Below are 25,333 nucleotides of genomic sequence, written 5' to 3' on the forward strand. Positions count from 1 at the left end.
GGACTTATTTGGAGTGAAGAGGTTACACACAAAAAATGGCAGGTGGAATCTGGTTTAGCATTAGAAGAAACTGAATGAGTAACAGACACAGAGAGATACTGGAAGGCTGAACAATAACACTGAAGGCCCTGAACAGAGACAAGCATTACATAAAACTCTGGCATTAAGGAAATGAGGCTTGGCCAGAAATACTGATGGAGGAGAGAAATGAGGAAGAGTGAAGGAGCCAGAGCTGAAGGCATTTGTCAGCATTCCCATGGGCTGATACGACACAGATAAGCTGCTCCAGTTTTGAATTACTGCTGAGAAAAATAAAATAAAATAAAATAAAAATATATAAATAAAAAACAAAAGAACAAAAAATGCATAGAAGACTGTGAAATAGTCAGTGTGTCTCTAACACAGAAGCTACAGACGTGTAGGACTGAGAGTTCACAGCTATTCTACAGGCTCTGTGAGGCAGTCCTCAGATGCAGTGGTGCTTTGAGCTAGATGCTAACATCAGTAAGCTAATGTGATCACAAGGATAATGTTAACATACCACAATGGAACGGATAAAGTGTTGGTACATTCTGCGATACATTTCAATGCGGTGCATTTTATAGATGCAAAAATGACAGTTGCGCGCCACGACCTGTCATCCACGACAGAAAATGACGATGCTTCGTGAGTTTTAGCCATCTCTTTACTGCTCGCTGTAGACTGAACTATTGAGCGTGTGTTATGTAGGAAGAAGTGAATGAGTTACATTCTGAGTACATCTAAGGCTGACAATGCCAATAGTTTTGCAGGTATTTGGTCAGAAATTTTGTCCTCATTGGACACATTAAACCTAATAATGGCGCTAGAGGAAATGCAAAAAGATGACCACAGTCATTAGGATTGGCCTGCAGCCTCTGGGACCCATGTCTGTATAAAATTTCATGCTCATCCATCAAATAGTTTTTGAGATGCGTCAGTCTGGACCAAAGTGTTGGGCAGACCAACATTAGTCATGCATACCACTAGTCTGACTAAAAATAAGACAATGCTAAAGAAACCCATTTAAATCTACTCCTCCCCAGTTATGACAGCACATATCTGAAATCCCTTCCTTGTTTCTATTTGCGTTAGGAATTAATGACCGCTGATAAATTTAAGCTCAGTGTGGAAGAATCATCTAAGTCTTTTGCTGAGAAACAACTGCTGGCAGTGGTTCAGGTGATGTCTGGGGAGTGGGACATCTTTCTTTCTACACCGTGGCTGGACTCTGCTAACTGCTCCACAGTCTCCTCAGGATGTTATCACTGGAGCAGCGTCCCTACACACACTGGAGAATCCACAGGTGGTTTCCATTGTTTCTACTGTAGCTTTTGTGTCATCCTGCCCCCATTAAACACAGGAGCAGAGGAACAGGCTGATAGAAACAGGATGAGGAGTCACAACACTGGGAAGGAGGGAAATGAGGCCTGCGAAAACACAGTGAAACAACATTTGATTTGGGTTGGGTTTCCCAAACTTCAGGTCTGGGATTTATTTGTTTCCAAGGAAAAGAGAGCGGAGGAAATGAGATAAATGGAGAAATGGGGAAGAAAAATGAGCAAGGAAGAAAGAACGAGAATGAAACAAAATGAGAAAATTAAATTAAAGTAAATCAAGTGAAAGGAACAAAACAGCGAGGTAATGTGGAGGAGAGAGATGACAGCAAAGCAGGTGATGGTAGGACAGGTGGACTGGCTTACAGGACAGAACAGAATGCAGATTAAATGACACAGATGGAGGGATGGACAGAAGGAAGGAGAAAGGCAGGAGGGGATGAGAAAACGTGACTTCGGTCAGCTCTGCCTTAATATTTACAGACTCAGATGTCTAAACAGACGCTCAGCCTCCACTTGGGATCCCACAGTTTAACTTACTCAAAACTATTTGCGTCTGTGCTCTTACAACCTCTGATTGTTATGAACGCAGCCTCGGCCTGTATATAAATACGGCACTGCTGCCCGGTAAAACATGAGCCATAAAAGGTTTGCAAAACCAGAATCATGAGCTGACCTTTGAGATGTTTAAAGCATCTGAAAGTCCAGCTGATGCAGCTGAGTATGACCTCATTTACAAGAAGCTGTTGTCTTGAGTGGAGGACAGTTTGATGTAAGACACACAGCCTGAAGCCTCCATAGCAGAAAATATCAGTTAACCACCAAGAACATTTTTGACTGGTTCCACATGCATCCACACACACACACAGCGCGATACACTCCAAGGCCATCACTCAGCTGGTGTACCGTATGATTGAGACCCATATGCTGCCAATCAGTGTGACAGAGGGCGAGGGAGTCAGAGAGCTAGTTCAGTACCTCGAGTCCAAGTATGTTATGCCATTGAGAGCGACTGTGACTAAACACATTGAAAAAATGCTTGAGGAGTACAAGGATGAGCTAAAAGTCAAGCTAGCCAGGGATGATAGGCTAGCTCTGACGACTGGACACATCTCACAAACGAAAACTACACCACAACTACCGGTCACTTCATCAGTGCTGACCGGGAGCAGGTTTTCCATTGTTCTGTAATTAGCATTTTTTAGCAGGAAAATCTGGTGCAGTCCAACATATTTCAGCCTCTCCAGTCATGAAAATAATTCCAGAGATAGATGTGAAAATATTTTGGCTCCACGTGCTGTTTTCTCATCTCTCTTGGACAAAACCATGACAGTTTTGGTGATTTTCTGTTGAGTTTTCTGATGATAAAATGACTGTTTCTGTGAATGGACTCTGGTGGCTTTGGCAAGAGCATCATCAGTCAGCTGTTTCTGTTTATACAAAAAGGATCTTACTCTATAATGTCTCTGCAGGGATCTTTTCCATAATGTTGTCAGACACTTGAATAACAACCTGCGCCTGTCTTCTTCCACTACAACGTACCATCACATCCACAGTTGTAAATGGAAAATGAAATGTCCTTAATTCTTGTGATAGAAGGATCACGAGATCCTGCGAGGAGTGACAGGATGTTAAGAAATGGATCTCCAGTTCCTGGTGCTCTGTGGCTCTTTTCCAAACAAGTAAGTGATGGTACAGCCCATAGAGGGGAGTCTTCCTGATTATTAAAAAAGCCATGAAGACAAAGGTATCCTGTTGAGGGAGTACATACACCAGGAAAAGGCTTTTCCTCCCCAACCCAAACACTGTTCTTATTAAGGACTTGTTACTGAGCTAAAGCATAAGTGAACAATTTGCTGCCATAATAAATGAACACATTATAATGTATAAACTTTGCATAAATTATACCTCAATAGACAAGGTTACTAACTAACAAGTGTTGCCTTGATGTTAAACACACACAGGATTCTGTGAAAGTGTAAATACAGATATACGTTTTCAACCAAAATTGAAATTCGATTGCATTTTTTTTCCCAAAGCTGGTCATATCTGCTGTAAAACCGTTTTTCCGGCTGAATCCAACGCGCTCACTGAATCACTGCTGTGCTGCGAGATAACAAGGCTCCACGCTTCTCATGGCAGAACAGTTCAGTGATGAATTTGCATTCATCCTCTGTGTTCACCGCTTGAAAAGAGTCTTCCAGCTGTGAGCTTAACACTAAAGACAGTGTATTGAAATGCTTGTGACTTACACAGGTGGTGCTGACTGCACTCTGTTCAAAGAAACTCTTGTGATGTTACGGTGAGGTTAGCTTCTGCTTATATGAAGATATATATGTACATTGCACTCCAGATAAAGCTGCATACATGAAACCATGTGTGTATTCTGTATGAGTAAAGAGTCTGAGCAGCTTGTTCATCCAACAGAAACAAGTTAATGGGCATACTGACTCAACCTACAAAACAATAATTTATTATATAACTCACCACTGCTGTTTGTGTTCTGTTAGCTGTACTAAGAGTTAGCGGGTTACAGTGAACAACAGTGAGAGGCAGAGATGTTGAATGCAGCTTTGTGAAAAACTGAATAAACTGGTCAGTTAAAAATACTTTCCTGTTCGGTCTTAATGCTTTTTGCATCCAGCCGTTATGTACTTTTTCTCAGTGAGAATTTTTGTTTGACAGCGTGTCTGTAGATTTCATAAAGCCACATTTAAGATGAGGCTTTATAGACCCAGTATGCATTGAATTTAATACCATTCTAATCTGCAAAAAAGCTTTTTTTTAAATCTAATAAAAGCTCTGAAGGGAATCAAAGGAAGGCTCAGGCAAGTGGGAAATTCTATATACATATAGTTAATCAAATATGTTTTTGCATTTGCTCATGTGTTCTACGTTCAATCCTGTTCACTGTACAAAACAGTATCAAGAGATTATCAAGAGATGGTTGTGCTAATTTTGATAATTGATTAACTGTCAATGGGACAAATATGCCAAATATTTGCTTCTTTCTTTGTCTATATCCTTCCATCTTTGGGTTTTCAACACAATACATTCGAAGATGATGAAGTTCAACCAATTAGATGAGACGGCTGATACAATTTCGTGTCTCGTACATCTTCCGCTACAGCTAGCAGTCTGTTAGCTTAGCTTAAAACTTGGCTGTGCCAAGGTAACAAAATCTGTCTATGAGGCCCTCTAAAGCCGACCAATTATGCATGCTTCAGAAGTTCCTTGGTTGAATTCTTGGTTGAATCCCCTACTGTATTTACCATATGTTAATACATGATAAAGGTACATGATAAAGATAATGACACAGTCAGCAGAACATTACATTACATGGCATGAAACATTACAAGGACTCCTGGAAAGTGAGCACACTCTCTCCTCTCCTCAACAAATACAGCCATATTGCCCTTGAGCAGGTCACTGAACCTCTAACTGCTCTGCTGGAGGTTTTCAGTGACCAGCAGCTGCAGACTGTGCAGAATCTGTGTCACTGTGTTAAAGGTGACCAAACAGCCAACATAGCAAACCTTCCCTGAACTTTTTTCATATGAAAGGTGGCATTTGTCCGTTAAACAGAAGCACTGTGTCTGGTTCTAGAACCAAGAAAAACCTAATAAAGTGTCACTAAAATCATGACGGAAAATATTTTACTGCATAATACAGTCTCTTCTTGAAAATGCCAGTAATATAACACCCTGATTCAATTGTTCAGTTGAATACTGTTATTCAGCCCAGATTTGATGCAGTTCAGAGCAGAACACCAAGCACTGTGGTTGTTCATGCTTGGCTATTTTGGAACATAAAACCACTTCATGCTGAAAGAAGAGCGTGTGCCATTTCTTTCATTTGAATGTCACTGTGTTGCAGAAAACCTCTTAACACTGATCTCAGTACTTTTCATTCCTGTGCTTGCCCTTCAGTTTCCTGCAGCTGTCTCTCTCTCTGTGCACTAAGCACACTGTACGAGGAGCTCTGAGACAATATGATGTTTTCACACCCAACAACACAGAAAAACAAAGCTCAATGACCATCAATGCACTATCCTTAGAGCTATTCCATTTAGTATAATAATGTGATTAAGATACAACAAAACCCAAATGTTAAATTTGCAATAAAATGTCCTACCATGGAGTGACCCACGATGAACATGGGCAGGTCGGGGTGGCGGGACTTCATCAGGTCAATGTGCTGCAGGGAGTCTCTGATATAGACCTGAAAGTCTTTGATGTTCATCCTCTCTCCTTCACTCTGACCATGGCCGACTGTGGAAGGGAAGACAAGAAGAAGAAGAAGAAGAAGAAGAAGAAGAAGAAGAGACCGGAGTGAGGAAACTGCTACAAGATATTTGCAATTTAAGGATTTTAAATTCAATTCAATTTAATACCTCCAAAGGGAAAAAAAACTACAGTTTTGTAACAAAAGAGGAGAACATGGATTCAAGGCCTCTCTTAAATCACCACCACTTACTCAGCAGGCTATTAAAAATAACATTTAAATAGCTGACAGTCATATTTAGAGATGAAGAAAAAACAACAACACAAAGACTAGACAGAAAAAGCAGACATATGTAAAACCCTGATTCCAAGCATTTTGGGATGCTGCATACATCATAAAAAATAAACAGAATGCAATCATTTGCAGACAAACAGTGTTTACCGAGTCCATACACTAATCTCCTTTATACATTCATGTGTCCATAAAGTGGTGAACCTCACTCCATCCTTGTTGTGAATGACTGAGCCTTTCCAGGATGCCCCTTTCATACCCAATCATGATGCTATCACCTGTTACCAATCAACCTGTTTACCTGTGGAATGTTCCAAACAGGTGCTCATTATTTCCAGTATTAGGCTGTAGCACAAAACACTCTTAGATATTTTATTTTTTTTAAGATATGTTCTGCTTTGAGGACATTCTCTCCCAGCTGTGCTGATTTCTGAACACTGATCCATCCTCCTCTCTTAAAAGAGGTGTAGGAAACACAGGATGGAGCTCAAAGGGGGAGCAGATTGAGGGAGAGACAGCAGTGAGGATAAGGAGGGATGAAGTAGCAGAGAGGAGAGGGATGTGAACGAGAAATAAGTTGGGGGAGAGAAAAGAGAGAAGGGAAAGAGGGGTTTAAGGGAGAAATTACAAAAAGACAATGAGAAAGGAGGAAAGAAAGGAGGGAACAGGTGACAATAATAGTGAGTCTAAAGAGGACAAAACAGGAGGGAGAATGATTTTAGGTCAAGCGTGGAACGATCAAATATGGGACGGGATCAAATTGGCATGTGCCCCTGGATGAGGGCAAGAGGAAGAGGAAAGGAATGGGAAAGAGTGGCAAAGCAAAACGGGGAAGGAAGAGAAGAGGATGAGAAGAGGAGGAAGAGGGTGAGAAGTGAAAAGGCGACGCAAGTTGAGTGGAGAGAAAAGACGAATGAAGAGTGGCGTTAGGAGAAAATGGAGGCAGGAGTGAGAGGACGAGAGAAAGACAAGAGGAGAGGAAGACAGAGGAGAAAGAGAAGTGACTGACAGATGGCGAGGAGGAAAAATATATGAATATGTAAGCGTGCGTGCGTTCATATAATGAGTGTGCGTTCTCCTCGATCCTTCTGCGGCAGAGGCTGAGAGGTGATGCCGGTTGCCATGGCGACCGCTGAACCAATAACATCCACCGAGCTCCTAAACATTCACCACATGTCCAGCTCACACCTTCCCGCTCTTGCGCCATAATCTTAAGGGTGTGCGTTTGTTTCAATACGCACTGCGCGTGTGTGCTGCGTGTACCAGGATCCTCTTTCCTCGTCAACGCCGAAGCGATCGACACAGTGTGGAAATCGATGCACAGCGAACGATGGAGCGCTGCAAACTTCACACCGATGCACGCTGTATCCCCCTCCATGTCAGATCAATGACCTCACACTCCACTGAATCCACAGCTTTTGTTATTGCACTCGATCAAACACACACACACGAGCACAGTTAGCCGTTCAGAGGACTGACACACACAGTGCAGAGCACACATCCGCTGCTCTATGGCGGGAAGAGCTGCCACATACCAAAATCAGTCCTCATATAAATGTGTTTGCGTCAGATTTTCTTGCTAATGAGTTAATTGGTCATACCACAAAACCAGCAGTAAAGGTGCCGAGTAGCCAAAAATGTCTATTTCCATTTCCCAGAGCCCAATGTGACATATTCAGAAATTAAAATCATAAACAGAAAAAAGCCCCCTTTTTCGCACTATTAGCCGTATGAGAACAATGACTAATTGATCGATGCTAAAATTTTGTTGTGGGCATTCATACGTGACAAGTAAAATATGTTTTCTATTGACAAATAGTGCACAAAAACACTTACAAATGTCTTTATAGCTGTATTCAACAGTGTTAAAGCACGTTATTAACCATTCAGTGTGGCTGAATCAAGAGAATGTTTTGCATTTTTGCTTGTTAAAATACTTGAATGAACCGATTATCAAATTGTTGTTGATTCATTTACTGAAGATTTACCAATTGATTAATTGACTAATTGTTGGGAGAGATTAAAGAAATTGTATCTGAGGAAGAATAAGATCTAAACTGCTGAAGTCTATCTGGAGCTGCACAAAGTCGTGTGTGTGTGTGTGTGTGTGTGTGTGTGTGTGTGTGTGTGTGTGTGTGTGTGTGTGTGTGTGACAAAGAGATGAAAAACGAGTAAACGGGGGTCTACAGGGACTTGTTCCAGTTAAGTGTGACATTTTACTGCAGCCACTGAACAAGCTGCTCCTGTGTGAGCAGCCTCAGTCATCCTCATTATTCACTCTCTTTTTTATCACCTCTGCCAGCTCTTTATTGAGATGTCTGCCTCTGTAAATATTTCCACACTGGCAGCTGAGACTTTGTTGAGCTGAGTTTTCTTTGTCTTCTCATCCTCTGTCTCTCTCTCTCTCTCTGTCTGTAGTGGGGTTTACTGAGCACACATGCTGCTCTTTTACAGTGAGGTCCTGCTGCACAGTTAGATGAGTTCACACATTCCTGCTTGGGCAGTCATCACTTTGCCACGTTGTCACTTTGTTTATGCCTCTTTATCCTGTGCTAATCCTTCGTTTTGAGATCATTTCATATGCTCAAAGTGAATATCCTGTTGGGAAAATGTGAGCAGGTTTTGTTATTTATATCAGTTGACAAATGAAAAAGTACATTTTTCGTCACATGGTGTTTAGCAGGAGGATTTTTCAGTCTGGGCCAAAGTGGTGGACTGACTGACCAACCGACCATACAGCCATGCTGCTAAGGTGATTGTAAATATATACGAATAAGATGTTTTTCGGCAGCAAAGTCACAGATCTTGGAGAGACCGACGATGGATGTAAACACAATAAAGCTGATATATGTTCACAGCGATAAGTTGAATGTCAGACTGTACTGAAATGAAATAACTACGGTTACAGCTTTGTGTTCATTTATGTCATTTCCACTGATCTGTCTATCACTTGCCTCTCGTAGGCTTTTTTCCTGATGTGTTCAGATGTTTGAGGGTGTCTTTCCTTGTCTCAGACATCTTGGACTGACTTTGCTGCGTGAGCCTTTAAAGCCCACTGAGACACCATACGACCATGCAGCTTGACTTGATGTGAACAAGGCGCTAAACCTTTCCTTGCTTGAGGTTTTTCATTCTGAGAACAAGAAGCAGCTCAGAGAAAACAAACAGCAGCTGACGGCGTGACTGGACTGTCTGGTTCTCCCGGTGCTGAGGGGTCAGCAACACAGAGTTCCACTGAAACCTGAGCAGAGCAGGAAGTTTCATTCACACTTGTGAAGTTTTCTTTGACAGTGAATTAAAAGCACACTACCCACTCACACACAAAGAGGCACTGCGGCAGAAGAATAGAGTAATGTACCAGCGAGCCTAATTAACTTTCCCTAACAGGCTTTGTTCACTCAACAAATAACAAGGCCTGTTATCAGACAGTGAGGGGATGACGGGCTTTCTCTGAGGCCGTGCGCAACTCTCTGTTTGAACTCCTGATGAACACGAGGGCAACCGTGACTGTAGATGTACATGCACGCATTAATGTAATGTAATGTGTGTGTTCGTTGCCTCACCGTGGTCATGTGCAAATACCAGCAGGGACAGCTCCTTCAGTCTCCGTGCAATCTCATCGTAGGGCCCGCAATGCTCCCCGGCCCCGTGCACAATAAACACCAGAGCCCTGAACAGAAGACAGGACAGGAGAGGAGAAAAGTTCATTCAAGTGTTCACAAACACAGGCCTTCACTTGGCTTCCTTTCCGTCTCTTTTTTTTTTTAAATTTCTCTCACACAGAAACAAACAGACAGCAAATGTTTGCATTTTTCTCCGTGGGATCATCATCCTTCCTCGATTCGACAGACTGCTCCGGGAGAAATAAGCTTCAAGATTTCTCAGGGTGGAGGCTGTGAGATGGAGGAACTGATGGGGCGGAGGGGACTTTATGCAGGAATGTACATGAAAGGAAAAAATACAAACAATCTAATGCAATGAGAATCTGAAATCTTCACCGACAGGCTGCTGTGTGTGTGAATTTCTTCTGTGTATTTCTGCACATCACTTTGTGTGTGTGTGTGTGTGTGTGTGTGTGTGTGTGTGTGTGTGTGTGTGTGTGCGTGTGTGTGTGACAGAGATTAAGCGGCAGGTTACGAAAAAAAAATGATGGGAATGTTTTCAGAGATAGCAGCTATCATCCATCTGTCCTATCTGCCCAGCACATATCTGCCTGCTCCAGTCAGACTCTGAGGGAATCCAGTAAAACACAAAGTGAGGCATTAATACACAAAAACAGCTCTGACAGTCCAGCTCTCGGTTTTAATGGGACATTCATATCGCTGATGGAAACCTGTGGAAGCTATGGTTCGGTTTTCTGAGAGTGACTGAGACTGTGCACAAATATTTCCTCAGAGCAGCACATTCAGCGGCTCAGTTTCAATCCAAGTGCTTTTTCTGTGATTTATGATGGATTTACTCTGCAAGGCTGCATGGAACTAAACACTTTTGTCAATGAGCAAATTATACAGTAAATTCAAAGAGGGTTGAATCGAGGGCAGCTGGACTCTCGCCTCTCTTCCAAAGAGCTGTTTTGGGGATGTTTTAGCTGATGCAGAGAAGCTGTGTTTTATGCTCATCGGGCCCATTTTTGTTTGTCTCAACTCAGTCCAGTGTTTTCACTATTGCACATTAGATGAAAATATATGTAACACACTATATAAAAAATATGTACATGCATAGACTTGATAGAAAAAAGATAAAAAATATGTAACATTGAAGTAATTGTACATGACCTGCTCAGCACCAAAAAGCAGACAGACACGATTAGCGACAAGCTGCATGTTTAGCAGCTGTAGAGGGAGATATTTCCCTCAGAAGTTGGTGGAGACCAAAACAGAGCTAAAAAAAAAAGAGAGAATAATGGATTTACATTCATCAGGTGGTCAGAAACATGACTCCAGATGACTAATAATGCTGCTCCGTAACTGCTTGACGTGCAATTAAGCAACCATTTCTAAGAGGTTTGCCATATCGACCTAAAGGTGATACTATTTCAATGTTGTTTCTGCCGCCCCCTTGTGGCCAGAAAATAGGATATTGTAGATTTAACACCATGACATTTTGAAAATTATATATTTTAACTACTATTTTAAGTAAAGTAAGATACGACTATTGATCTGCACTGTTACAGCACTACAATACTCAAAGTCTAAAGAGGTAGGAAACAGATAAAGAATGATTTAAAATAACAAATACAACAAACTAAGACATAAATTAAATTAAAAAGCGATCTAAGTTATCTGCATTAAAATACTTAGGGCATTCCACATGCACATTGTAGCTGTGCAAACATGTATGTATGCATGCATGTATGTAGAAGTAAAGAGTCGAGTAATGTTCTGCTGAGGGAGAATTGTGAGTATTTTCCTTTGCTCTTTTCTTTGTGCCTAATACTGATTGTGTTTCAACATTGCCAATATACAAATGATCTGTAATATGTAATAGCAGAAACTTAATTTTCAATTAATCTTGGCATTCAAACGGCCCCAGCAGATAGCTGGTAGGACGATAAAATCTTTGTCTGCCTTTGCTTTGAGGTACCTCAACAGTCTCATCACACACTATGCAATTAGTGATGTGTCAAACATGAGCCGAGGGTACAGCTAACACCAATACTGAATGTCAAAAACATTCCCTTTTCACATTGTGTAAAAGCTAACACGATAATCCCTTGTTAATTTCACATATTAAATCCATTTCATTCAGGGGAGAGAGACGATGACAGAGAGAACAGAGGGTAAGAAGGTATCATGTAAAGCCTATTCTTCAAAATGAGGTTTTAACTTCATGTTCACTCAGAAACAGATACCCTTTGGAATTACTGCTCTGAGAAAAGGTTTTTCCAGGTTATATTTTTTGTGTCGGTGCATATTAAGCAGCGGAGCAGCAGTGAAACGCTCCAGTGTTCTTTATTCTAAGCTGCAGCAGTGCTGAGGAGCCTGTGAGAGCTTCAATCAGCAGCAGCGGACAATTAGCCTGAATGTATTCAGCGACGGAGGAAAAGGGAACGGAGCGAAACAGGGAGAGGGTGAGTGAGAGCGTGAGGCGGGGTATGGAAGTAGGAGTAGAATAAGAAGAGCTGTTCATCAGGCTTCATTAGCAATCACTCTGATTTCACTCACTGCTGCTCCTTCCCTCCTTTTAGAAAGCCGTCGCCTCGGGTGTGTGTACACATGTGTGTGTGTTTCTCTATTTTTATATTCAACATGAGAAGCCCACTCAGGGTGTGGGGTCCAACGTAGTACTCATAGTTATGGTGAGGGGAAGTCTACAGGAAATGAATGTAAGTCGATGCAATGTCCTCATAAGTGATGGAAACAAACTTTTCTCTGTGCGTTTGTGTGTGTGAATGAGTGTCTTTGTATGGGCACAATGTTCTGTAACATGCATGCCGAGGGGCAGCGGGGGATTAATGGGGCTTATCTGAGTTCATTGTAAAGACGTACAGTGAACAGCACACCGAGCACTCCGCTGAAAACTACAGTTTGTAATTTGCTGTCTTCCTTTCTCTGAGATCCTCTCCCTCCATCATACTCTAAATACCTCTTTGGTCCGCTTCATAATCTCTTTCTTCTTCTCTCTCACTTTATTCTCCATCTTTGCTTCCTCTCGTCAATTCCAGAGAGAGAGAGAAGGGAAAAAAATTAACTAAAGGCAACACGTCTGGTAACAGCGAGCTGCAGGAGATGTAAAGTCTGCATATTTTGACAGTATGAAGGATTTAATTACCCAGAAACTGAATCTTACAGATGTCTGCATTCATTCAGCTTCAGGCATCTGCAGACAAGTGACGATATTCAGGCAGCATCAGTATGTCGGCTCAGCCGCGCAAAGCCAGCCCACTGTTTCCACTTTGCTGAAAGCGGTCTGGTGAAGCTCAAGACACAGCCCATCGAGGTGTTACTGCTTTCCTTATACATCACCCTGAAGCGCTCCTTGACCTGTGTGGACACATGCACTACACCGTGGGCTCTCATCAGTCTTCAGTCCAGAGAAGATGAAAGGCCCAATACAAACTAAAAAAGGAGTCCCCCCCCCCCGAATCTGTCTCCGGTTGAAACAAGGATGGCTGAATTATTTCTATATCACCACCTGCAAAACAAGCGGAGGTGTGTGTGTTTGGTGAGCAGGTACGCTTGAACTGCAGGCGAGCCTCGGGCGGGTGGGTGGAGATAGAGGTGGAGACTAATTGCATAGTCAGAGATCCACATATACTGAACGAAAGGAAAGAAGTAGTTACATCAAAGCCGTTTTAAGACATGAAGGAACAAACGTCTAAATGTGTCATTTTGATTAACAGAGATGAGTGTTTAGGGCTTAAATCAATGCCAGCAGAGGAACTTTGAGAGCCCTTCACAAAGCTGTGGAGATCAGCTTCTACTGAGGAGGCTGAGAGACGGCTGCCCCTGCTGCTATGGATGACATCATGTTTCCAAATGATTTTACTCCCTATAATAATAATAATAATAATAATAATAATAATAATAATAATAATAATAATAATAATAATAATAATAATACATTTTTATTAGATATTAAATTCAAATTATGGAGAAATAACTATTGACTTGTCTTTATCCTCTGATGGGGTAATTTAGCACATATCTTACAGGTATTGTGTCAATGGCAAATAACATTGTACAATTATAACTATCCAACAAATGTGGATCTGAAGAGCACGTTCTGTGTAGTTCTCACAGACAGCTGAGCTAATTGGAGCTTGGAATTTGCAGAAGTTGCCCATCACACTTTCCCAGTCCCCGAGGCGAATCCTAAAATCCTACAATTGTTGTCCGTTATCAAAAGGGGTTGATTTATTTTCTGATGATCATCTAATAGACGTACAACTGGATATACGATGGTGATGATCAGAGGTGGGTGTGTGCCTCGAGAGTGGGAGCAGCTTCACATTAACACTAAACTTCATCCTGTGGTTTCGCTCATTTCCCCCAAAGGCTCACTGGGCATTGTCGCAGATGTATTGATTATTTTGCGTGTAGCTGAACTACTTCAATCTTCCAGTAAGAAGAGATTTAATTTGTCTTTCTCATTATCTCTCTTCACCCTCTCTCTTCCTCTCTCATCTCTCATGGGAACTGGAGACCCACTTGTCTCCCACACCAGTTTCAGTTGCTGGAACAACATGGCTTATAACCAGCCTTATTAAAACACTGTGGGAGAGAGCGAGGGAGAGTTTTGTCCTCCCTCTGGCTCTACTCAGAGCTACTCCAAACAACCACAGGCCCAAAACAAAGCCGAGACCCTAATCCCCTTAATGCAATGCTGACTGGCTGCTCCGAGATTATACAGGAACTCTCAAACCTTCCAGCTGTGCTCAAATGCCACATTCTGCACCTTCAACTGTGAATTTCACACAAAAAGCTTCTTGGGCATTTTAGGCATCTGGCTGCATGTGGCAACAAAGTCCTCGCAGGGTTTCAGCCATGGAGCTTATGTGAAGCTCTATGACTTTTCCATTTCTGCACAACATAATTAATGCATTTCAACTACAACAATCTAAACTTGTTCCTACACAGTTTGTTAATTTGGTTTTCTGTAAGAAGAAACTGTGATGTAGTTGTATTGATTCAGTGAAATACAATATTTGATACGGTAATCCTGTTTACAGTCTTTCATCTACCTTGTCATCAGGACCAATGAGGGGAAGGTTTGTCAGTTAGCTCGCCAGCGCTGGGCTAACTGCCAAAAAGGAGACAATTACTAAGCCATGCAATCAGCTATCTTCACTATCAACCTGAAACATGCACAGCAGCTCCAGTGGTACCTCTGACAGAGCTGCAGTGCCTCCACAAGCAGCACAGCAGAAACACACATCCAGCAATCTGCAACATGAACCGTCATGAAATGAGTAAAGTCGACACACGGTGAACACAGCACCAGGACTGCCAGAGCGTGTCTTTTCACCAAGACATTTTGACATGTCATAGAAGAAAAAGCACAGCTGTAAATCTATAATTACTTCTCTGTAATTAATGATTGATGGCTGAGTTCCATTTGGATGCTTCAGCTTCAGGCTCCTTGTATTGTGCACGTTGGCTCACTGTCATGAACACAACGGAGCCGTCGTTTCTACGACGGGTCAAAATGTCTTCGGCTGTCATTAATGTCTTTGCTGAATTAGTTTAATCAGGCAGAATAACTTTAAATGAACTCCTCTGACATCAACCAGATTATACATTAGCATAGTGTTAAATTTGCACTTAGTCACCTGACAGTGCACCAGCTGACTCTGAGACTTTCCACGATTCACTAGTTTGCATTTTTTTTATTTGACATTTAAACATGTTGATCGTGTCATGTCTCTAGAGCAACTGTTCGACCCCATGTGAAGGTGTTTAATTAGCTTTAGCTGATGTTGCCTTATATAAACACACTGCAGTGTTAAATTAACACTGGAGACTTTGGTGTCCATGTGTCCAGACGGAACAGAAGCCAGAGGACAGAGAGACTGAACGCTGGCATGTTAATCTGATTAATGGACCTCTACTGCTCAGAACTTAATGGTGTGTGTGCCTGTGTGCGTGTGTGTGTGTGTGTGTGTGTGTGTGTGTGTGTGTGTGTGTGTGTGTGCCTGTGTGTGTGTGCCTGTGTGTGTGTGTGTGTCTCCATTTATTCTAAACTTGCATGTATCACAGTGTGAGTGCAGGAAAAAGAACCACATATTACTGAGTTTTCTTTGAAAAGCTGCCCAAAGGATGTGATGTATTGCATGTGTGTGCATGTGTGTGTGCGCGTGAATGCGTCTGTGTGGACATATAGGATATATATGTGGCTGGCTGACCACACCAGTGCTGTTAAGTGCAGACTGTGAATGTATTACAGTTACTGTATATGGCTGTGTGAAAAAACATGTAAAAAGAAAGAAGAGAGGACCAAAGATAGAAGAGAAGAAAAACTGTGTGAGACAGCAAACTGGAACAAATTCAGAAACTTGTAAGACTGAACCAAAATATACTGAATGAGAGTGTCCAGGGGAAAGTACAGTGATTGCACTTGAGACAAATTCTAATTAATTATAGGCCAGTTGTTGCATCTAAATCAATTCATTCCACTGAAGTTGCCACAATAGTTATATTCACTCATGAGGGGAAAGCATATCTGCACAAATTCTCCACATCAAGTCACATTTTGGTGAACTTTGACCTATGAATTCACACTGTTGACCAACTGTAACTCGTTAGCTTTGTGTCACAATCTACTTATACATCGACTTTTTCTGTCCACCAGGGAGAAACTGTTTGTAGTCAGGTCTGAAACAGGAGTCCATGATATAAATGCAACTTACTGTCCTGTTAGTGACCATGTTGGCTTGTTTACTGACAGTTAGCAAACTTGTTTCCCTCCTCAAGAACCCTTTTTTTCTTTGAATGAAAGAAAATGCCTGGCGTGCTTACAGACATGTTGTCAGTTCAGTTCAAGACATTTCAGTACTGTTATAGATACTGTCAGGCTTGAATTCCCCAGTGACAGTGACAGTTGATGCACTTGAAGCGAAACAAAATGGATATGGAACAAGAACAATGTGACAGGTTGAGAATCAAAGGAGGGGGTGAAATGTGACAAACGGGTATTGAAAAGTAAACAAGAAATGGGGATTTGTTACAGAATGTGTGTGTGTGTGTGTGTGTGTGTGTGTGTGTGTGTGTGTGTGTGTGTGTGTGCTGCACAGAAAAAAAGACACAAGAGAGAGACAGGAAGTGGCTGTGTGATGGAGAAAGATTTAAACAGACAGCAGGCAGCCACAGCAGGAGGGTTTGCACTGGTGATACAAAAAGGTAAACCAAAGAGACAAGAAAAATAAATACAGAGAATATTCCACTGCTCAGAGGAAGAGACATTTCATTAGTTCACCTTTCTTCTTTGCAGAGTGCAGGTCCCAATACAGAGGAGCTCAAGGGCAATTCATTTGTGGTGCAATGGCAAAAACCTTACGTAACAACCCGACAGTCACTGTCTATTTACAGCAATCATAACATGCAATCATCTGCTTCTCGTGAAAAGTTTTGAAAGCACTCGAAGAGAGCTGAAGGAAGTGAAGCCCTCACGGATGAGACGCAAACGCCAGCTAGGTCTTGATAGCTCCCTCGTAGCTCAAAGCTGCGAGCTTGTGGTGAATTTTACGAGGCCGCTGACAACTGAAAACTTTGCATCCCAAGCAGAATCGACATGCAAGGGAGCCTGTGCTACTTCAACCCACACGTCGTCACAAGCACTCTGCACACTTCTTCTTCTGTGGATGGACAGACAAATTACATCTGAGCTGGCTGCACGTAGAGATGGAGCAAGGACAAGATGAAACATGATAGTTCCTTCTGATCACCTGGCTTTATTATGCAGGAGCACTGCATGACCATTTCGCTCTCATCTTATGTAACTGTGTTTTTCTTTCTGTACACTGTCTTATCACTATTTGCTGTTGCAACATGCCATGTTCCCGACAGGCATCAGCAAATTACATTAAACATACACTAATATTCAATACATGTGTACAGCAGAAATAAATCACATTTATGGAAGTCCTAATAATTATACCTAATATATCATAATATTGATAATTATCCATAACCCCTTTTGCACTATCCATGTCTCAGTTTATTTTAATGACAGGGCTGGTGCCGCTGAGGTCACAGATGCAGGAATTTTAACGTGATGTTGCAGCGGTCATGAAATCATTAAGTCACTGTGAATATGAAAAACAGTGGAATGAAAAATGAAAACTGACTCTGAAGTGCTTCTGCTCCATCTCCGTTTCACATCAACTTACAGTAAATGATCACAGCTGGCACTTTGAATCACCAATCAGTGAATTTTATGAGAATAACACAAGAGCCCATAATATTTCATGCACTGCATTACTCAGCCAAAATTTGCCCCCAAGCTCAAACTTCAAGGGAACCACTGTGGAGCTTTTGGATCTTTGTAAAAATCCTCCACTGAGAGGAGTGACAGTGGCAGCGAGCAGCAGACGAATGAAACAGTCTGACCATAGAAGCACAAACAGGGAAGGAAACTCATCCAGACACCATCAGAAAAAACTTTACTACCAGCATGACCCATTTACACAAGCTGTTTGTGTGTGTGTTTGTGGTTGTCAGTTGTTCCTTTAGTAAAAATACAGGTGTGGAGTGTATGTATGGCTGGTATTGTGCTCTCTAAGTGGGTTCAAAGACCCGGCTGGAAGTCTGTTGGAAGATCTGTCAATCATTGTTGATGGCCCTCCCCTTCATCCCCCCACCTTTCACCTACTTCCTGGTTTTAGTGAAAAGGCTTTTCAGGCGCCTGTGACCTTTGACCAAGGCTCATTCTCATCCCAACAAGGAACAATTTCAATAAAGATTTGCATATTTTGGACATCTGTCATGTGATTCATACTGATTATCCAGCCTGTTAGCAGTGGACATGAAAAAGGACAGAAGGCTTTGTCTTGTCTTCCTGAATCTGTTGTCTACATATATCTGTAAAGGAGCTGAAGAGAAGATCAGAACAGAAAGTTTCCTTTCCTTCCGACATGCTCTTTCATCTGTGTGAAAACCTGACGGCTTCATTTTGAACGGACCTCTAAAATAAAACAAACACAGCAGCAAAATGCTAATTTCTTATGAATAATTTCCAGTTTCCCACTCTGAGCAACAGTCTAGACAGAAGAAGCTTGGAAAGAACATGAAAGGAGACACGTTTAAGACCTGAACTGTACAGAAAGGTTCCGCTGATGTGTGGTATGTCAGTAATTTAAGGTCACATGCTGCTCTTTGTTGAAGTCAGAACTGGCCTTGAAGGACATCTACACTTACAGCCAGTCAATATTTGACTAAAAACACTTGGCACACTGTACAGATAACAAAAGAATGTGACTGGGGTGGTTTGTACCCATCACCTGCCTTCACCTGCTGTTAATGTCTCATTCACCTGCCTAGCTGAGCATTATCTAACTGTTCATCAAAGTAGCTGCCATCGCATGTTCGAGACAGATGTCTGCCAAAATCATTAGCAGAGCAAAGAAAAACTAGCTCCCATCATAATCTCTCCACATTTGTCTGATGGGTGAAGGTGCTTTTTTTTTTTTTTGGCTGCTGTTTTACATAAAGACCACACACCGCACGGCTCTTTCCAGTCCACTCAGTGCCAGATTTAAACAGTCTGCTTAAATTCCACTTTTTTTGCCAGACGAACCCCTCGTGCTCTAAACTGTCTGGCCGACGGTTTGGTTCAGTTAACTGAGTCAATAAATGTCGGCCTGGCATTCTCCAACTGCCGCCTGTCCCCATGGTTACAGCTCAGCATGTCACAACTTAAGTGGTTTTGACAATGATGGTGAATCATCTGCAATTTTTTTTTTTATAATTGATACGTTTAAGCCATTTTCAAGCAGGCGTTCACTAGTTTCAACATCTCAGCTACAAAGATGTGCTTGATGTTTCACTGTTACCTGGCATTTATTGGACAGAATGATTCTTCAATTAAATGACAAAATAATTAGCAGATGAATTGATAAAAATCAGTTAAAATGAAATTAATTGTTGGCAGGAGCCCCGTTTTGCTTTGTTTCAGGATTCTCACAAACCACATGACACACTGCCAATAGCACGATATTATCAGAAGTCGCTATATCATCACACGCTGTCGCACATAGATTCAATTCATAATCATGCATCACTGTAACGAGTGTAAGTCTTTTAGCTTCCAGGCTCAAACGGCAAATCCCTCGTCTGCAGAGTTCTTTGATCGTCAGAGCTTATTACCGCACCGGCTGCTGCTGTGGCTGATAGGAAACTTCTCCTATCATGAAAGTGAGAAAGACAAATGTCTGCTGTTTTAAGAAATAATCTACAAACCTAAAATGCATTCACCCTTCCACAAAGAGTATTCCAGATGCAGCTTTTTATAAAAGCATCCACGGTGTACGCTAAGAGCCTCTTACTCCTTTTTCCTACCCATGCTAATGGCTATAACCACTTTTTGACTTGAATACTTCTAAAGCCATTAACTTCCGGCGGAGTTGCACGTAGGGCCACGCTGCGTCACACTGTGTTAAACTACTAATCCGACTGCTGCAGCGAGTGGGCTGCCGCCAGTCTGGAGGCTGCATCCATCCAGACCACTGGGAACTCTTTTATGGTGAAACCTCAGAGCGCAGGGGCACTTTGTGTTAAAACAGGAGGTTTGTATCAGAGAATTTCTTTCACAGTAATGTGTAGGCTGTACCATAGACAACAGGCTGGAGTTTCTCTATTAATGACGCTTGCTCAGCACTTTTACTCTCTGATTACAGTCTGCGTGTAACTCTGATTTTTCATTAAGAGCTTCAGATGGCAGCGTGTCCAGGACATGCTGTTTTCACTCAGAGCCATCATCAATTATAGTCGGTGCAGCAGCATATTACAGCACATTAAAGACCAGCAATCAGTTTAGGGATGTACTGTTGAGGGCGTGATTTTACTGAATAGCTGGCGTTTTGTCAACTTGTAAAACCTGCAATAAACCAACCTCACTCAGCTTTTAGGAGCTGCTAGCTCAGCTTAAAAATGTCATTAGCCTGGGTTTCAGAGAAGCTTTTAAGAGTCATGTGAAAGTCAACATGTAGCTTCAATTCTGAGTACGCAAAGTGGACAATATCTGCCATCAGCCGCATCAGCCCACAAACATTCACATCTGCTATGGAGAGCACGCATTGATGGATGGATATGCACATCTCCATACATAACATCTCATGGACACATCGCATGCCTCTCTGTGCCATGGCTGCATGCATTTTTAGCATGGTCACTGGCCGGCCTCCAGTCAGAAACTCTTATATAAGCCAGCCAAAGCCTTGGCTCTAAAACAGTTACAATGCAGAGAGATCTGCAGCTATTTTAAGCCTGCAGTGATTCAGCTTCCTACTTCCAAAAAACATGATTTGAAGGAGAAAAAGAAGGCAGTTAATGCCAGAGAAATTGCATTTGTTATTTGGTTTATTGATGCATTTGGCAGGAAGTGTAGGACCCATTTTTAGATTTGATTATTTATCTCCAAGACTCTTTAGTGACTAGCTTTAAACATATGAGCAGGTCGGTGCACAAGCAGATTTTTGTTCATGTGGGAGTGCAGGCATGGGTCTGGGAAAGGGCTTCTGTGTGACCGCAGTGAGCCCTCAGGCCACAGTGGCATTGTGGGCAATTACAAGGTCAATCGTCTGTTCCGCTGCCTGTGCAGAATCACGTACATTTACATGTTACCAAGAGCTGCCAGAGCTCAGCAGACAGGGGCGTTCAATCCAACCTCAAACACATCCAAAGGTTTGCTACCGACATACACAGACATCTACACACAGCTTCCAAGCATGCTCAGAAACACAGAATACAGGATAAATCGTGAAAGAATGCAGAATAAACACGCACACATGCTAAACTGTGTGCCACAGTTTATGGAACAATTATACAGCAGAGGCACAGACACAGTGTCAGTTAATGAGTCACTGCTCTGCAGAGATGTATGAACCTCAATGTGTGTGTGTGTGTGTGTGTGTGTGTGTGTGTGTGTGTGAAAGAGGGAGAGATCAGTCATATCTTGACTCCAGATGTGGGCCTCCCGTCTGTGTCACATCTCTTTCCTTCTGTGCTCTCACACTACATGCAACAATGCGGTTCGAAAGCGAGTCTAAGTGTGACATCTGTGTTGCGTTTCGTGCACTGCCACAACCACTTGTGCACACGGGTCTGAAAACGGCCACGAGCGCATAGCGAGGGGGCCTCCAGCAGCAGCCTGTGGAAAATACCACCACCACCACCACCAGTAAAGAGTTGTTTTCTGTTTCTTAAAGTGGATCCATTACTCATGTAGCCGTGTTGTTTGATGTCTTTTTGGCTGAGAGACATAATTTCCATTTACACTCTTTCACACACCAGAATGCCTGATGAGTCAGGACCTCAAGCAAGTATGATGCTGTTCGTCAGGGCTGAGAATACAAGTCGAATCAGCTACAAGGAACAACCTCAAAACCCAAGCGTGTATGAAGAAGCAGGTGTCATAATTTCATTTCCTCATGCTTGGGTATCTGGGTCTTTCAAAATAAAGTGATCGAGAAACTACAGTGTGTAGTGGATCTCACGTGGATCTGTTTCTTTGTTCCTTGGACTGTGAGTGATTTGGAGAATCTCAGTGAGCCATGGACACAAAGTTGGCCTTTTCACTGCCGCTCAGACTGAGGAAACACACTCCACATGACATTCCTTCTGCAGGGTGTTACATTTCTGTTGTGGACTGTGCAGATTTTTACAAAATGGCTCTAATGAATCAATATTCTCAACAGTGGAATACAGGGAGCATCTCCAACCGCAATAAATGTGTTATTTGATTGACTAAAAGAATGTTTTATGGGTTCAACAAGTAATGTTTTTTTTTTTAACGGGGTCATGACCCAGTATGAGTCACGGGTGCATCTGGCGGTCGCCTCCACCAGGAGATTAACATAATTATAATGTTTTTAACGAGCTTGGGTCAGAGAATGAGACTAAACCGTCCAGATTTACAACAGACTGCCACAGTCTGATTTTATTTTTCCTTGCTAATGTTATTTTGTTGTCTCTAAACTGATTACTGATGCAGATTGAAATAACTAGTAATTGTTTAAAACAACACATTTTCTAGTGACAGGATGTGGAGGAGGAGTGCTGATTGGAGAGCTGTCTGACCACTCACAGAGCTGATATGACTGTTTGAAAATGAAAACCGTTTGACTCTATACACCTTAATTGTGTGCACTTTTATCACAGCTGGGTTCAGGGCTGCACAGACACACACACACACACACACACCTGAAGATTAACATGCACCACCACAGAGTCCTCATGTGACTCCTGGAAGCACCCATGTGGACAGGATCACTTTCCATGACAACACACTATTTGTAAACAGCACTCTTTAGCTTTATATCTTCCACAATAAGTCTTCTGTACACATATACAGAAGAACCGGACGGCGAAACACACACACACACACACACACACACACACACAAGCACGCACACTTTGCGCTAGTTTTTCCGCTCGGTTCTCCACTGACCTTGGCGGGCCGGCGGGCTCCCAGTAGCGGCAGAACAGGTGCAGTCCGTCGGCGTTGACGATATGCTGCAGGTCGGCGTAAGGGACTCCCTGCGGGCTCCGCCGCGGAGCAGCTCCGGGCTCGGGCATGGAGAGGTCTGCAACAGAGACACGGAGCAGCGATAACAACACATCGCTGCCGTAGAGGTAGCAGCTGAAGGCGGCGACGAGCAGGCAGGTGGCGGCGGTCACGGCGTTCATTGTTTACTGTTGTTTATTTATTTAGGTGCGTGTTTCATCGGAGTTGACTCGGTTTGCAGCTAATCCTCAGCTGCACACACACGCGCGCACACACACACAGACACACACATACACGCACACAAACGGACGCACACACACAGTCAACGCTGACAGAGCGTCGGCAACGACGAGCGTTACGTCACCAGACCATATGCTGCGCTTTCCACAAGCGCCCCCCCCCCTCCATTCAAATCAGCTTTACTGCTATGCCCATGATTGTAGGCTAATTAGGACACTTCAAAGTGCAGAAGGTTGGAGCCTACGAGGGTTACAATAATTTCAGAGTGTAGAAGAAACTGGTTCACTACACTCTTCAGCATCCACTATACTGCATCACTACACTGTAATGAAAAGAAAAACACTGGAGAATAAAAGATTGTGATGACCCATGAACATCTAAAATATAAGACATACAGTCCAAATGTGTAACGATGTGGGAACAATAAAATGGATAAAATAAGAACCAATAAGAAGATTTCATTTGAATGATGTCATTTATTTTCATTTCGACATTTAGCTCTTTCTATTTCAATGCTTTTAAAAAACATGCCTCTTTATCACACGTGCGTGTGTCCTCCTGTCCGTCGAGGTGGTTTACCAACAGCACCACTTGCAAAGCGAAATCAATTTGAATGCGGAAAAATAAAAATAAAACAAAACAAAGACTCTCTCTTCCGCTCTTCCTCTTCTTCTTCTCCTCTGCTCAAAGCTGCACACACACACACACACAAATCATCTTTGTGCACTTCTCTTTTCCCTGCAACACTGAAGCACACCCCCCTTGTTCCCTCTCTATCTTCATAATGTTATTGGCATGTGCAGCATTACAATGAACAGCAGCGTGTGTGCCGCCTGACGCACCGCCGGGGATAAAAATAGCCCTTGAAGGGCCCGTGAAGCTATTTCCTGAGGTGATCGGGTGTCGCCTTTCAGGTTTGGTGACCTAGCACCCGGTAAACTCGTAACTCAATAGTTAATACCTCACCGCTCGTGATAATTGATCGGTTGAATGATGAGTAAACTATGTGTCTGTATGTCAGTGAGCAGTGAGGAAAAGCTTTAATTCGTTGCTTCAAACACAATGATATTTCTACTGCTGTCATTAGGATTTATTCAGCCAACGCGTTTTGACATCACAATGCGCGCACACTAACAGGCTGATCACATGTCTTATTTCAGCTGCGGACATATAACAGTGAAAAGTGTGCACACCTGTGAAAATAATCGTTAAACTTGTAGTGAGTGGATCATTATTGGAAACTGGCCCATTGACATGCGTGCGCAAAACCTCCCTTTTGTGTTCATCTGTGCTGCAATCAGCCCTTTCCACCTTGGTGCACATGGGGAAGACTCTAGCCTACAGGACTGGACAGGAGGATGATTACTGGCTCTACGCTTCCAGAGGAAGAGCAAACCCTTGCAATGCAAGTGTCTCTAATTGATCTGCCATTAGCGCCTCGTGAAGAATCGATCCATCTGGTTTGACTGCTGATATCGATGTCGGCTGCCTGTAGTACTGGAAAACGCGCTAAAACATCCGTATTGAGGTCTGCGGGTTTCATGTGGAAAAGATGAATGGAGGAAGACAGAGAAGATGCCGAAAAACTACAAGTTACATTAGTCAAAACCACAAGATGAAGGAATACTACGGAGGGTCCAGAATGAGGTCAAAGCTGAGTCCCGCAGACGCTCTGCTGAGCCCCCATACAGGATACCATGAAAACAGTAGAATATATGAAACCAACCTGTGCTGGAGCGTCTGCAGCGAAGTTTCAGCTTCTCCTCGGACTCCCCGATCTCTCTCTCTCTCTCTCTCTCGCTCTCTCTCTCTCTCTCTTTCTCTCTCTCTCTCCCTTCCTCTGTGTGTGTGTGTGTGTCTCTGTCTTTCTCTCCTTCACTCTCTCTCCGATGCTCCTCACTCGCCACCCGCCAAGAGAAGAATGCTGCCAGCGACGTTTAGGGAGAAACTAAATAAGTATTCACGCGCACACACCCTCTCTCTCTCTCTCTCTCTCTCTCTCTCACACACACACACACACACACACACACACACACACACACACACACATGTTTCACATTTTT

At 42.7% G+C, this 25,333-nt stretch overlaps 1 protein-coding gene across 2 annotated transcripts in view; it reads right to left on the bottom strand.

The window, feature by feature from the left end:
• mgll (monoglyceride lipase) overlaps positions 1-25,170 on the bottom strand; it is a 39,921-nt gene extending 14,751 nt beyond the window's left edge. Inside the window, exons 1-4 of one of the 2 annotated variants that reach the window (XM_076740240.1) lie at positions 24,997-25,170; positions 22,974-23,109; positions 9,434-9,540; positions 5,490-5,626 (exon numbers count right to left, since the gene is read on the bottom strand). In XM_076740240.1, coding sequence (XP_076596355.1) covers positions 5,490-5,626; positions 9,434-9,540; positions 22,974-23,101 — 372 coding nt within the window. In that variant the 5' untranslated portion in view covers positions 23,102-23,109; positions 24,997-25,170. Of the gene's footprint in view, positions 1-5,489; positions 5,627-9,433; positions 9,541-22,973; positions 23,321-24,996 lie in introns of those variants that run through there. The other variant, XM_076740239.1, reaches the window with a different exon arrangement.
• Between the last annotated feature and the right edge of the window lie 163 nt (positions 25,171-25,333).

This window comes from Chaetodon auriga, chromosome 10, assembly GCF_051107435.1.
Source record: "Chaetodon auriga isolate fChaAug3 chromosome 10, fChaAug3.hap1, whole genome shotgun sequence".
Classification (NCBI taxonomy): Eukaryota; Metazoa; Chordata; class Actinopteri; order Chaetodontiformes; family Chaetodontidae; genus Chaetodon; species Chaetodon auriga.